The 16,100-nt window shown below is 46.3% G+C and overlaps 1 protein-coding gene across 1 annotated transcript; it reads right to left on the reverse strand.

The window, feature by feature from the left end:
- Window positions 1–13,404: 13,404 nt before the first annotated feature.
- Window positions 13,405–15,156, reverse strand: LOC137544727 (posterior protein-like). Its single transcript, XM_068265818.1, has 2 exons — window positions 13,674–15,156; window positions 13,405–13,451 (listed from the first exon to the last, which is right to left on the reverse strand). The coding sequence occupies exons 1-2, from the start codon at window positions 15,154–15,156 to the stop codon at window positions 13,405–13,407; spliced, it is 1,530 nt and encodes a 509-aa protein (XP_068121919.1).
- Window positions 15,157–16,100: the final 944 nt, after the last annotated feature.

Raw genomic sequence — 16,100 nt, forward strand, 5'->3', positions numbered from 1 at the left:
GCCACTGTACTGCTGCCAGTCAGCGTGTACTGTAAGGATAAGTGAAATGAGGAAGAAATCCGGTGAAAGAGGGAGGGGCAAGGGAAGAGGTGTTTCCCCTGACGGTTCACGTACAGGCCACAGCCCACAGGGGAGCACCCAAGAAAACCCACTCAATACCGCCCATGTTGTCCAGGACAACAACCCTCACAGATCCAAAAGAACAGGACCAGATAATTACTTGGATGACCTCTCAAGCGTCCAGCAGTGGGTTAAGCAGCACCAGCACATCACGCACGAGGTCCGAGTCCTCAGCCATTTACAAGGAGCCAGTGGGCACAAAGCTGACACAACCGGCAGCGACACCACGCACACAACTGCCAGATAACCAGACGACGTTGGAGTGAGCTGCGCAGAGGTTGTTCTGGGGAGCTCTACTCCACGGCGGCGGCCCCCCACAATGACATATGACGAGTTTGAGGAGATGGAAGAGGAGGGTATGGACAATGTGGACATAGACCCAGATTTTGTTTGTGAACGAGAACATCGCCGTCGTAGCAGCAGCACAGATGAGTCTGTTGAAGAACCCACTGCTGCACGAGTTCGCCTTGTGCCACAAGGTAGGCGGCGCGCAATTTCAGGCACCACAAGCGTGGAAGTTCAAGTGAGAGGCAAAAGAGGCGCAAACAGAAATCACCAGCAAGGCAGGTGCTCCAAAGTCTGGGCTTTCTTTGAAGACTGCACTGAGGATGTTACCATGGCGATTTGCAAGGTGTGCAAGACCCGCCTGAGCAGGGGGAAAAGTATTAACAACCTCTCCACCACCAGCATGAGCCGCCACATGCTATCCAAACATCCCACTCTGTGGGAAAACGCGGCAGGACAGGGTACCACCAGCAACACTGCCTCCCTTGGGTTCACCAGACTCACCACCAGACCCGCCTCAGCAGCAGCAGTAGCCCAGCCATTGCGTGGTTCAAAACATTCAAAAAAATCAGATGACGCTGACACTGTCACTTTCCGGAGTAGTGCTCTTGAGGTCTCCCAGTGTTCATCAAACACAACAACCAACAGCCCTTCGGTGTGCAGCCCTACGGTTCAGTTGTCTGTCTCGGAGATGTTTGAGCGCAAGAGAAAATTGCCAGCAAATGACCCCCGGGCCGTGGCAGTAACAGCCAGCATAGCCAAGCTTCTGGCCTGCGAAATGCTGCCATATCGAGTGGTGGAGACAAACAGCTTCAAGGCCATGATGTCAGTGGCCATCCCACGTTACGTGGTTCCCAGCCGCTACCACTTTGCGCGCTCTGCAGTGCCTGAGTTGCATGAGCACGTGGTCAGCAAAATAACCCGAAGCTTGAAGAATGCCGTTGCCTGCAAGGTTCACCTCACCACTGACACCTGGACGAGTGCGTTCGGCCAGGGTTGATACATCTCCCTTACCGCGCACTGGGTGAACCTTGTGGAGCCTGGCAGCGATTCCTCACCTGCTACGGCGCGGGTGTTGCCCACGCCGCAAACACCTGCACCGCCGTCCCTCCCACTGGATAACAGCAGCACCTACCTCTCTGACTCCTTCTCCTCAAACGCATCTCAAAGCTGTACCTCATCCAGAAACGCGAACCCAGCACCAGCAGCAGTAGGATCGTGGAAGCAGTGCAGCACAGCTGTTGGCATGCGTCAGCAAGCGTTGCTGAAGCTGATCTGCCTTGGGGATAAGCAGCACACAGGGGAGGAAATTTGGAGGGGAATAAAGGAACAGATGGATTTGTGGCTGGCACCGCTGGACCTGAAACCGGTCATGGTTGTGTGTGATAATGGGAGTAATCTCATTCGCGCTTTAAGGTTGGCTAAGCTGACACATGACGAAGAAGAGGAGGAGGAACAGCTGGAGTTGGAGCAGGAATTTCCTGCCACCACTGACGAGGGCCAGAGCGGTGCACGTTGGACTTCCACAATTCAGCGCGAATGGTCAGCAGAAGCAGACCAGGAAGAAGGTGACGACTATGATGCATCACAACAACTATCACAACGCTCACAAGAGGATGATGAGGATTCTGGTAGGACTCTGGCACACATGGCTCAATTCATGCTAGACTGCATTGAACGCGACCCACGCATTGTGCGCATTCGGGACAACACCAATTACTGGGTTTATATACCCTTCTGGATCCACGGTACAAACACAATGTTCCAAAACTGCTTGAAGAAAGAGTCAGACAGGTCAAAATGGAAGAATACCAGCAGGCCCTTGTGGAGACTTTAGAGAGGAGATTGACATTCTCCCCCTCCTCTAGCCAGTTGTACGCCGACAGACTGACTTCCGCAAACCCAGGACGACCAGGAGGGCAGCAAACAACACAAGCCGCAGCTAGTGCCCAAAAGGGAATGGTATCGGCAGTGTCCTTGGAGTGGGAAAATTTTCTGACACCCATGCAGCAGCAGCCCACTGAACAGCAAGCGTGCAGATCCACCTCCAACACCGATCGCCTGGAGAAGATGGTCAAGGACTACATGTCAGATGGCGTAGCTGTGTCTAACAATCCATCTGCACCCTTCAACTATTGGGTATCGAAGCTAGACACCTGGCACGAACTGGCAATGTACGCAATAGAGGTGCTGGCTTGCCCGGCAGCCAGCGTTATGTCGGAACGCTGTTTCAGTGCTGCCGGAGGCATCGTCACAGATCGGCGTATCCGCCTCTCCACAGAAAATGCAGACCGTCTGACTCAAATTAAAATGAATCAATCCTGGATTGGAAAAGACTACGCAACACTCCAGGACCCCAACCAAGTAACATGACCAATGAACATCTGGGATGGTTTAGCGTTTCCGGTCCCTGTTTATTGAACCTCTCATCTGTATTACATTTATGACTGCATGGCGGCAAAAAGCATTGCTGCTATATCCGCACGCTTTTTGTCCTCATGCAAGGCCTGGGTGTTGTGTCTCAAAAAGCATGGCCTTCTCCTCCTGCGCCTGCTCCTGTTCCATCACGTGTGCTGCTGCTGCTGGGTTAGCGTTGCCGGTCCCTGTTTATGGAACCTCTTATCTTTATTACATTTATGACTGCATGGCGGTACAAAGCATGCTATCCGCACACTTCTTGTCCTCATGCAAGGCCTGGGTTGTTGTGTCTGAAAAAGCGTGGCCTTCTCCTCCTGCGCCTCCTCCTGTTCCATCACGTGTGCTGCTGCTGCTGCTGGGTTAGCGTTACCGGTCCCTGTTTATGGAACCTCTTCTCTTTATTACATTTATGACTGCATGGCGGTAAAAAGCATGCTATCCGCACGCTTCTTGTCCTCATGCAAGGCCTGGGTTGTTGTGTCTGAAAAAGCGTGGCCTTCTCCTCCTGCGCCTCCTCCTGTTCCATCACGTGTGCTGCTGCTGCTGCTGGGTTAGCGTTACCGGTCCCTGTTTATGGAACCTCTTCTCTTTATTACATTTATGACTGCATGGCGGTAAAAAGCATGTTACCTGTGCAAAGAAACATGACATTTTCCACATTTAAAAGACAGTTTTTCCTTCGAAACTTTACAATCAATTTTCTCAAAAACTATAAGCTCTTTTTCAAATATTTTTTTTCCTCTTGTACCCACTCCCAAGGTGCACATACCCTGCTAATTTGGGGTATGTAGCATGTAAGGAAGCTTTACAAAGCACGAAAGTTCGGGTCCCCATTGACTTCCATTATGTTCGGAGTTCGGCGCGAACACCCGAACATCGCGGCGATGTTCGGCGAACGTTTTAGAACCCGAACATCTAGGTGTTCGCCCAACACTAGGTAGAAGTACAAAATCACTGAGAGTAAGAATAGTCAGAACGAGCAAGAGTCATAACAGATAATACAATAAATGATTATAATTAAGGCTATCAATTCAATCCTATACTGTGTGAAATCCCCGGTTTCCTCCCAGATCAAAGCACACCGGATATATCTAAGGTCTGAGCGCTAACACAAAGTATTCGCAACAGCAGAGAATTTGGAACTGAATCCGCCGTGCTTAAGAAGCGGAGGAGACCCCTGAGGCACGCCCACCGCATTTCCCCCAATCAGCAGCGGCGAGCGTACCCGATGACGTCAGCCGACCAGCCGGTCAGCTGACGCACCTCCTCCTGGCATAAAGATCCTGACGGTGAGCACGCGTGCGCACGCTAATGCAACCCTGTGAGCAGCAGAGACACCCGACCTCGGCGTACCAGACGCCCGAGGTGCGGGAAGACTGGCAGGCAGAGAATCAGAAGCAGCTGCGGTGGAAACGCCATCCACCGCCGCTGCCATGTTGCTATTCAGAGACACACAGGGCAGAGACACACCATAAGGGCAGAGACACACCATAAGGGCAGAGACACACCATAAGGGCAGAGACACACCATAAGGGCAGAGACACACAATAAGGGCAGAGACACACCATAAGGGCAGAGACACACAGGGCAGTTTCTAGGCTAAATTTCACCCAGTTCGAGAGTCAAAAAATATGCCCCCCCCCCCCCACTGGCCTGACCCCACAACCCCCCTCCCAGTACATGTTGCAATCCCACTTCCAGATAAAATAATTAATAAGTTCCCTGCCTCCAGATAAAATAATCAAATACTTCCATGCCTCCAGATAAAATGATCAAATACTTCCATGCCTCCAGATAAAATAAGTAGACATGTGCCGCACAATAAAAATAAAGTTGTCACAATCATCGAGATAAAATAGTGATGTAGTTACACACCACCAAATAAAATAATGAAACAGCCAGGTGTCTCAAACAAACAAATTACATAGGCAGGTGCGTCAAGATAAAATGATTAAGTAGCCAAGTTTGCCCTGCATAAACAAATTAACTAGCCATGTTCCCCCGATAAAATAATTAAGTAGCCACGTGCACATATACAGTATTAGTATTAGCTTGCAAGATGTATCCCCATGATATTAGGTAGCCATAGCTGTCCCCTAATTGCTGGCTTGGCACAGGGTGCTTGCTGAGGGCTGTCAGCAGGGAACTGGCTGTGGCAGGGAGCTGCCTAGAGTAGGATGCTGGCTGCCTGAGGCATAGTGCATGCTGGGGTAGGGTGCTGCCTGGGGGCAGACTGCTGCCTAGCGCAGGGTGCTGGCTTGCTGGGGGGGCTGGGTGCAAGCTTGCTGGGGGGAGGCTGGGTGCAGGCTTGCTGGGGGGGGGGGGGGCTGGGTGCTGACTGGGTGCAGGCTTGCTGTGGGGCTGACTGGGTGCAGGCTTGCTGGGGGGCTGGGTGCTGACTGGGTGCAGGCTTGCTGGGGGGCTGGGTGCTGACTGGGTGCAGGCTTGCTGGGGGGCTGAGTGCTGACTGGGTGCAGGCTTGCTGGGGGCTGGGTGCTGACTGGGTGCAGGCTTGCTGGGAGGGCTGGGTGCAGGCTTGCTGGGGCGGCTGGGTGCTGACTGGGTGCAGGCTTGCTGGGGGGCTGGGTGCAGGCTTGCTGGGGGGGGCTGGGTGATGACTGGGTGCAGGCTTGCTGGGGGGGCTGGGTGCTGACTGGGTGCAGGCTTGCTGGGGGGGCTGGGTGCTGACTGGGTGCAGGCTTGCTGGGGGGCTGGGTGCAGGCTTGCTGGGGGGGCTGGGTGCTGACTGGGTGCAGGCTTGCTGGGTGCTGACTGGGTGCAGGCTTGCTGGGGGGTGGGTGCTGACTGGGTGCAGGCTTGCTGCGGGGGGCTGGGTGCAGGCTTGCTGGGGGGGCTGGGTGCTGACTGGGTGCCGGCTTTCTAGGGGGGCTGGGTGCAGGCTTGCTTGGGGGGCTGGGTGCTGACTGGGGGTGTCAGACCTCAGATCTGCGGCGACCAGTCCTCCGCTGATGAATCCGATCAGTCAGTGCCGCCCCCGCCGCTTGAACATCCACGTTATTGCAGGCATCAGTGCGTAAGCAGTGTCAGAAGGTACGCACGCTACTCGCGCCCAGAGTACTCCACATGCGGAAGTGACGTCATTAGTCACTTCCGCATGTGGAGTACACTGTGCGCGAGTAGCGTGCGTCCTTCTGACACTGCTTATGCGCTGATGCCTGCAATAACGAGGATGTTCAGGCGGCGGGGGCGGCACTGACTGATAGGATTATTGCGAGAGGGGGGCGCAGGCAATGGCGGCAGCGGCTGGTGGCAGGTATGGCGCCCATAGCACAAGCCATACCTGCACGCACCCCACCTGGTGACGTCACATCCTTCTCCTTCTGCCTGGCGCCCCCCAATCTGTCTCTCATCGGCGCCCCGTTCAGCAGAACCGGCTGAACGGGGCTAGAAACGGCCCTGGAGACACACAATAAGGGCAGAGACATGAAATAAGGGCAGAAACACACTGCAAATCGCTTTTCGATCTGTTTTCATTTTTAAAACATTAAATGCATCAAATTGCGGTAACATTTTTCTTGTAGTGATTTTACTGCAATTTTAATGCAAGTCAATGGAAGCGTGTGTTTAAAAATGAAAACGGGTCAAAAAGTGCTCTGCTCTGTGTCTTTGCCCTCAATCAAGATTCTTACATAGGTACATAGTTATTTAGGGTGAAAAAAGACATACGTCCATCGAGTTCAACCCGAGTATAAAGTACAACACCAGCCTGCTCCCTCACATATCCCTGTTGATCCAGAGGAAGGTGAAAAACCCTTACAAGGCATGGTCCAATTAGCTCCAAAAGGGAAAAAATTCCTTCCCGACTCCAGATGGCAATCAGATAAAATCCCTGGATCAACATCACTGGGCATTACCTAGTAATTGTAGCCATGGATGTCTTTCAACGCAAGGAAAGCATCTAAGCCCCCTTTAAATGTAGGTATAGAATTTGCCATAACGACTTCCTGTGGCAATGCATTCCACATCTTAATCACTCTTACTGTAAAGAACCCTTTCCTAAATAAATGGCTTAAACGTTTTTCCTCCATGCGCAGATCATGTCCTCTAGTCCTTTGAGAAGGCCTAGGGACAAAAAGCTCCTCCGCCAAGCTTTTATATTCTCTTCCTCAGTTGAGATAACAACCAGAGTGGGTTACTGTGATTCTGTGCCTTCTTTTGTCACCTAATGGCCAACTAAAAGCAGGCATTGTGATACAGTGTACACACACGGAAGGGCAACCACAAGAAAGCTTACCTAGAGGTGGAAGAAACCATTAATGTAGGAAGGTAAGTCATCTTAAAAGGGTAATGGGTAGGATGCAGGCACCCAGTGTGTGTTCTATTTTAGTATTTTAAAATACGAATAAATAAATATAATAAAAAGGGAAGTAATTGCTTACCTCTCCAGAAGATATAGACACCAGTTCAACTGGAAAAAAAAGTTTTTATTCAAAAAGCAATCTGACAACGCATTTCACGGGTCATGGCCTGCTTCCTCAGGTCAATACAAAATGCCTTGATAGCACAGGGGATAAGTGTAGGTGCCTCTAATACATACTATACTTAGTTTTATTTTTTTACTGCAGGTGTACTTAAACTTTTGCAGGTGTCGGCAGTCATGCATCGCTCTTTGGCTAAGCCTTTGGTGGTGGTTCTTTTTTCTGCTTTATGTTTGTAGTTCTTGTACTCAGGGATGGTCAGTTAGACGCAAATAATTCTGAATTGATGCAGGATCATATATTATATTAATAGTGCTTTATGCATTTGTATAGTGCTTTTCTTCTGTTGGACTCAAAGTGCTGGAGAGCTGCAGCCACTGGGGGTGTGCACAAGAAGCCACCCTGGGGCATTAACCTCCTTAGCGGTAACCCCGTGCTACACACGGGGTAGCCGCCGCGGAGGATCACATGGCCCCAGGACTTAAAAAACAAAAAAAAAAGGTACAATACGCTTTAGCTAGCGGTTTGCTAGCTAAGCGTATGCACAAAGTTGCTCCGGTCCCCCACGATTGCCCGAAGTTACTTCCGGGATACGTACCCCCCAGCGTTCCCACGCAGGCGCAGCCGCCCAATCGGCTCCAGGCATCGCGATGGCGGCGATCGGGATTGCGGCTGACGTCATGACGTTGATGACGTCATGACGTCAGCTCCGATTGTCGCCATAGCAACCCCGGAAGCCGATCGAGAAACTGCGCTCTTCGTGGGATCGTGGCGAGGTACGTATAGCCGGCGGCGATCGGCGGGCATGGGGGGGGGACCGGAGCAACCTAAAGCATACGCTTAGCTAGCGAAATGCTAGCTAAAGCGGCAAAAAAAAAATTTGGGGTAAAAGAACCTCCCGGCGGACGCAGAGTCAGAAACTGCGTACCGCCAAGGGGGTTAAAGAGTAACTGTCACGAAAATCTTAAAATTTAAGACACATACAAATAAGAAGTTAATTTCTTCCAGAGTAAAATGACCCATCAATTTTCTCCTATGTTGCTGTCACATATAGTAGATAGTAGAAATCTAATATTACCGACAGATTTTGGGCTAGTCCATCTCTCCATAGGGGATTCTCAGCATGGCCTTTATTCTTTATAAAGACATTCCCTGAAAAAGAAGTATACAAAGATGCTGGCCAGCCTCCCTGCTGACCGTACACTTTTTTGGCAGTTGGACGGAGCAACTGCCATTCACTAAGTGCTTTTAAGAATAAAGAAAACCCTAAAAACCCCCATGAGAAGATGGGCTAGTCCAAAATCTGTCGGTAATGTCAGATTTCTACTACTTACTGTAAGTGACAGTAACATAGGAGAAAAGTAATTTATGGCTCATTTTACTCTGGAAGAAACGCACTTCTTATTTGTATATGTTTGCATGTATTTAAAATTTTAAGATTTTTGCAACAGGGGTCCTTTAAAGAGTATTGCCCAATGACTCCTTGCTGAATAGCCAGGATTGGAACCCTGGTCTCCTGTATCAGAGGTGGTGTCTTCAATCAGTACACTATCCAGCCTCCTCTTATACAGATGATGTGTGCAAACTTACGCAGCTTGAAAATGGAATACAATTCCAATTCCGCCTCGGCAAGATTCAATTGATCCATTTTCAACTCAGAATGACTTGCATCTCACTGAAAAAAAAAAGCAGGTTGTTTAAGAGCTCTGTACCGAGGGGCAAAGTGTGGCACTACTATAGCACTGACACAATACTGTGCAGAGTTGTGTACCGGTAGTTTGGGTTTCCAGCAATCGCTGGACCCCGAATTACTTCTCCCGTCGACTCAAAATGGGAATAGCATTTTATGCCACCAGGGATTTGAGCGGCAGCAGGGTGAGCTGTCATTCGGCTCTCCCTGTGCCCAGCTCACCAGAGGCTTACACACACGTACACCACCCTGGTATCCATACTCCTCCGTGTCACACCTGATACCCCCCTCCCCTACTAACACACTTTGCCCCGACATAACAGCAGAATAGCACAGGGAGTGGTGTAATATTTATCTGCAGGTCTTCTCCATACATCACAGCTGCACACTCTCTGCTGCCATTTGCATGTTCCCGATCACGTGACTCACATCCGTCATGTGATCAGGAGCCAGCAAATGGCAGCAGAGAGTGGGTGGGTGGAGGCCTGCAAAGTTGGAGCAGGTAAAAATTACTCTGCTCCCTGCACTACTATCAGTTAGGGAAGGGGAACGAGTGTTCCTCTGAGTTGACCAAAGCCCCTGTGAATGAATCACAAGTCATGTTGTGTTATACAGTAAAACAGAAAATAAGAAGTTGTAAAAAAAAATAAAAAATATTGAGCACTTCCTGGTAACACCCGCGGGCTGAAGTGGTTCAAGAGCATTGTGGTCTGGCTGCAGGCTGTAGCTCTCCTTCTGTGCCTGTGCAGCATTTCTATATATTGGTGTGGATAGTGCACTTCTTTGCTCCCTGGAGATATTATGGTGCCCATACATGGTACAATTTTTTTTTTTTTTTCAATTACATAATGTGTTATTAATTATTCCGTTAGGTCGACTATAAAGATTTTTCCAACATGTCCGATTGGATTTTTATTGAAAAAACAGGATAATGGTTCCTTACTTGATCAAAAAAAAAAGATTCTTTTTGACTTTCATTCAAATTGATCGTTTTGGACGAATAAATGGGAAAATGTAACGTTTTTATTGTACTGTAGAATGTACTCTAGCTTATGTTAACTTATTTCTATATTAATGACCAGACACTTGAGGTCGTTTCAAAGGGGTTAAATAAAAGGGGTTTATTTACAGATTTACATATGTACAAGTTATAGCATACAAACTATGTGACTCACATAATGGCTCTATATACCCTAGGCACAGTCACACGCTTTCATTAGCTGAGCCCCTTTCTATCTCACCGTCCATGTCAGCATTCCAAGAGAGAGCGAGATTCCCAAACATGGTCTTTTGTTTGGGATACCACAGGTATATAGAGACCCCTCCTCTGTGTTATACAACAATAGTTCCTGCCCTTAGCAGCTGGGGGAGGAGAGGAACCTGTTGGGGGTTGTTGTAGCCAGTCCACTTGCAGTTAGCACAGCCCCTTGCCATTCCAGATTAAACAGCTCCTCAAACCTGGTTGTAAAGATGATTGGGTTTCAGTTGAAAGAGGCCAGGTCCTTCCCAGAAACTCTTGTGTTGACAAACCAGATAACTCAGTTTCCTCTCAAGGGCCACTTGCGGGGGCTGGGGTCAGTGTCTGAGGCCATTGTCTTTGCTGTGTTATTTATTCATATGCAGATGTGTGTGGTTGTAAAAAGTCCTTTATGAAACACAGCCTTTGCGCAAGGCCCCAGCTGATCATCTAGATTCACTGTACATCTCTCATAGCAACATAAATGTCCAGACATACTTTTCCATTAAGGCACACCTGGAAATACACAGTTTATACCGATAAAATACAACATTCCCTCCTGTTGTGCCTAATGGACACACCCTCATGGCTGGGATCCGGAACATGTGCCCTTCAGCGGATGGCTTCTGTATGCTCCGCACAGCTACATTGAGTCGCAAAACAGTTCTTGCTGGACGCAAGCCACCGCTGGGCTGTATCAAATAACAGTTACCCCCGGCAGTGTGACACAGTCCAAGGTTATTGGGAATCATTTCTCCTGTGGACAGACCATCCTCGCTATGCAGGGGCCAATGACCAGGAACCCAACATTCATTCCCACTCACACCTAATCGGTACATTGACATGGCATTAATTGTGAGGGTGAATATACAACATCATACCATATATATGCATCACCTGGATTTACCAGATCGCAATATCTTATCATGTGAACCTTAGTTTGTTCTGCAAGTTTATTGGCATCAATGTATACCTTTATGACACAGACACAGCATACCCATGGATTATCCACTGCCACCTAATATATCTCTCAATGTGTTTGTTTGTGTATGTAGATTGTGCACATGAAAATATAATAAAAGAAAACTATTGAGCCATTGTAGGTCATGTGGTCTGCAAAACACATTTACATTTCAGTACCTACATTGTCTTGTTCTCAGTGGATTGGACACCAAATATATATAGATGAAACAAAAAAGATTAACTTCTAATCAATTATCAGTACCTTGATTCTATATCATTGGTGTCCGGACATTACATTACCAGCGGTTACCCACCCCCACTGTATACTGAAAGGGTGGGCCTGATTATTAAATTACCTGGATAAAGGTTTTACACCCAAAGAATACGACTGCTGTTCAGGCTTTATCCACCTTCAAAGCTTAATTTATCTTCTAACAAAATAAAAATGGATGGTGATGCCCAGCTATTAAATAATAAACCCTTGTTGGTGGTCATTTCCACTGGCTTCTTTGAAGCTCTGGCTACTCTTGTTAACCATTCAACTGTGTGAATTTGCATACATTCTTTTTGGTTGTAGACTTCCCCCATCCCTGTGGGCCAAATACCCATTCACTTCCTTTGATGAGTCCTTCTACAATTTACCTGTGTCAATGAATCTATACCACCCTTTACATAACAATGAGAATACTCTCTGTAGCCCTCCAACCTGGGAGAGGACTTTTTGGGAAGGCATTTTAGTGTAGAAACCATCCCCCTTTCCTTATAAATCCCAATAAAAGAAAATGAATATCTCCACTACTGCTGCATGTTAATATCTCTGCGGCCCCCTGCACACTGCCAATCTGATTTGCAATTCCGATTTTCACTGGGCACTGTCGACATACGCAGAAAAACGCATAAGAAAAAACTCAGCATGCAGTACCGACTCAAAATTGCAACTCACAATCGCACGTAAAATCGCGTCCAAAATTGCCAATCGGAATTGCATGTAGTGTGCAAGAGCTCTCAGGAAAATATAACATATGACACTACGTCCTACAAGAGAACAAAATCTTTCATCTTAAATAATGCTGTCAGTTGGCCATACACCTACAGATTTCCATCCAATGTTCCAAAACGATCAATTCCTTTAGGAAAATAATCGATTCAGAATAACTCGATTCCTACCAACCACTGCACATCAATTCCCAATAGATTCCAGCCTGGAATCTATTACTAATCGATCGTATTGCAGAGTTGCCCAATGCAGTGCAAGGTTATTGGCCATTAATTTGCCAAAGTTGTTGCTCCTGATTGTTTTTAACTTTCCAACCTGTCCGATCGATTTATTCAATCGCCAAAATTGATCTGACATTTGGGGAATCGATTCCTAGCAGCTGAATCTGCAAGGAAATAACTGAGTAAATCGATGAGTGTATTGGCAACCCTTACCATTACTTTCCTTCGATTGTAGATCAAATTATAAACTTAAGAGGTTTATTCGTAACCGTAAAATTGCCTTTGAGTACTCTTTATGAATATACAGTATAAATAGGCCAACAGCATTCATAGCTGTGTTTGCTCATGCCTTCAATATCGTGTATATAATCCCCCCTTTGGTACCTCAAAGCGTAGGTACCACTTTCTCAATACTTCTATGTAAAAAAAAAACACAAAAGTGAAAAAATTAAAACAAAATAAAAAATGGTGTATGGGGCAACAAAAATCCCCACAACCGAAAAGCAAAAAATGTATTGCGAAAATAAATGATAAAATTATTCAAAAACTGAACAGGGAGAGAGAAAAAAAAACTACAACTCTTTGGTTGTTACTAATCAAACCAACAAACAAACACACAGAAACAGGCCTATTTCAGACACACACAGAAGTTAGTTACACACAGGTCTGTACAATTAGTACATTGACACAAAGATGCTGATATCCTGTGGAGCTCATTGTCTTCAGTACTGGACCATCTGTGTCAATAGGAACAAGAAAGAAAAGAAACACCAACAACAATACAGACTGTACAAGTTAATTGTTAACCACCTTTACTTCAGTTTCACTCATTAAACCTTCTATTATTTAATTGTTTGCAAACAATTAGGATTTTAACTCATGAGCTCATGGTATTTTCTGCAGACTAATTATTAACCTCTACAATTTAAAATGGGTGCACCCTGATCCTAACCAAATTCCATGTAGATGCCCTTGGCTGAAGAGGAGAGAAACAAAGAAACCGCACAAATACATAAATACAACATAATCAAATGTTAGATGACTTGAATTTTTAACCACATACATTTCCTTTCAGAGATATCTGAAAAACAAAGCATAATTATGTTAATATCCTCACATTAAGACACCATTGTTACTTCACAATCTGTTAGGTTACCCCTATACTGCAAACCTGTTGAGACAAGAGATTGTATTTCATTTGCCATACATTATTACACATTAATTTTTGAACACTCTGCCATATATCCCAAGAAAAAAGGGATTGCAATGTTTGACAAACTACAGAATAGCCAATATGGCATACTGGCTAGCGGGGCATAAACTGGAATGTTTGGCCAGTGTCCTTGGGCACCGAATGCAACATTATCAAATTCTTTAGAGTTTGCTTGTTGCCCACAATTCCAAATGCTGTTTTCCAGCTTATCTGGGCCCTGAAATTCACCAAAGTTCTCATGTTTTTCATGATCGTGAGGGGAGACGGTGCTTACACAATTGGAGATATTGCTGGTGTGTCTATTCTTAACTTTGTGGTTTCTGCAATATCGTTTTATGTGGCCAGATCTATGACATCGGTAACATCGGAAATTTTTTCTCTGTGTACCTTTATATGCCACAGATACATTGGATGTCTCTCCCTCATTTCCCTCCTCACAACAATCCCTCAGTATATTAATGAATTGTTGACACGTGATGGCATTTTTAAGAGCAAGTTTAACTGGGTGGCTCACCATACATTTATTCGCCATGGAATATAACAACTCCCCATCATCAGCTGATACATCTTGGCAATTATGGACCACTCTATACAGTGACATGTACTCATGACAAAATATCACAGGATCCATTCCATTCATGAACCTCATGCTTGCCAACGCTTGCACGCCTCTTTCATCACGGCTTCCCAATACACGCTGTACTTCCTGTCTCCTACCTCCTGCATCTGCTACACAACCACCATTTTCCAGAACTATGCGAGTGGCTAAGGGCCCCGGCAACCAGGCCCGTAAAAGTGCACATGCATCTTCATCATTTAGACTGTACTGACATACCACTGCCTCAAATTGACTAGACAACCTCACAGGCGATTCTAGGGAATCAAAATCGCCCAGAATCTGACATAAGCGCAGTTTGTCCTGAATTGTTAGCACAGTAGGGCTGGACACATCTGCTAGTTGTACCCCACTGCAGGTACTGTCATCAGTAATAGTGCAGACATTTGCAGAATCACAAGTTTTTGCTTTTTGTTCACATACTGATAATATGTAATTCTCCTTCTGTATCAACAATGAGTTGGTATGTAACAGTTCTCTTTTTAAAGAGGCAACCAGCTCTTGCATCTGGGTTAATTTATCATTGAGTAAGTGAATTAAGGTTTCATTTGAGGCGCATTTGACCTTGTGCTGTTCTATTTGTTTCTCCAATTCACTATTCCTTTCCTTCCAATCATCTGCCTCTAATTTTAACGCCTGCAAATCAGCTCTCGATGAATCTGCCATAACCACCAAATTATCTTTAAACTCATCCAGGTCCTTTCTGATTTGCTGTCTGTCTGCAGCCCAATCTCTCGCTCTCTGCTCTGATATGACCCTCATCCTAAGTAAAATCGAAATTTCATTTGCAAGCTTTATCTTCTGTACTTTCTTTCCAAAATATGTCTGCTGCAATCCATTATTACACTTCTCACATTTTTCTACCAATGAAGCAAACTGTTGCTCCAGGGATTCATTTGCAGATGTATTCACATCAACCGTGGCATTGTCCCTAACATACTTCTGTGCAAGCTCCATTTTCACCACACTGTACACAAGCTTCAATGACCAACACAAAAGCTATTGTCCTCATAATACACTCACATTCACTTCTAACTGCCTTCAGATTATGTGATCTACACTCACAATGGCTGACCAAACTATATACACAAATACAGCAACAACAGGAGATGAAGCTTTTGCTGCCTCTCACAGACCATTCATATTCAATCCACACAATTCCTGAAACCTATTGTTTCCTATAGCATACCTATATGCTTTCAACAAACTATTTTCCTAGCAGTTAACTCGTCATACATACAACTAAACATCACAAACTGCAACCAAAATACATACATGCATTGATATAACAGAAACAAAATACCTTATCGCCTCTCAAATGCTTGCATCGCGTCCAGGTTCCACGCTGGAGTCTTCCGTTAGGTCCTTCCTCGTAATTGTACGCTCTCTGGAACTACTAGCTAGAGTAATTTCTGTTATAGGGTTCTATGTGGATTTACTAATTATCCACACGCTATCTGGGGTGCCAAATGTAGAATGTACTCTAGCTTATGTTAACTTATTTCTATATTAATGACCAGACACTTGAGGTCGTTTCAAAGGGGTTAAATAAAAGGGGTTTATTTACAGATTTACATATGTACAAGTTATAGCATACAAACTATGTGACTCACATAATGGCTCTATATACCCTAGGCACAGTCACACGCTTTCATTAGCTGAGCCCCTTTCTATCTCACCGTCCATGTCAGCATTCCAAGAGAGAGCGAGATTCCCAAACATGGTCTTTTGTTTGGGATACCACAGGTATATAGAGACCCCTCCTCTGTGTTATACAACAATAGTTCCTGCCCTTAGCAGCTGGGGGAGGAGAGGAACCTGTTGGGGGTTGTTGTAGCCAGTCCACTTGCAGTTAGCACAGCCCCTTGCCATTCCAGATTAAACAGCTCCTCAAACCTGGT

Source organism: Hyperolius riggenbachi, chromosome 2 (assembly GCF_040937935.1).
Source record: "Hyperolius riggenbachi isolate aHypRig1 chromosome 2, aHypRig1.pri, whole genome shotgun sequence".
In the NCBI taxonomy this organism is placed as follows: Eukaryota; Metazoa; Chordata; class Amphibia; order Anura; family Hyperoliidae; genus Hyperolius; species Hyperolius riggenbachi.

Bases quoted from the DNA above. Each gene is read 5' to 3' on its own strand.
- LOC137544727 (XM_068265818.1), bottom strand. From the start codon at position 15,156: ATGGAGCTTGCACAGAAGTATGTTAGGGACAATGCCACGGTTGATGTG. The intron at 13,452-13,673 runs GTATGCCATATT...TTTGTTTTTCAG, and splicing joins AGTTTATGCCCCGCTAGCCA to ATATCTCTGAAAGGAAATGT.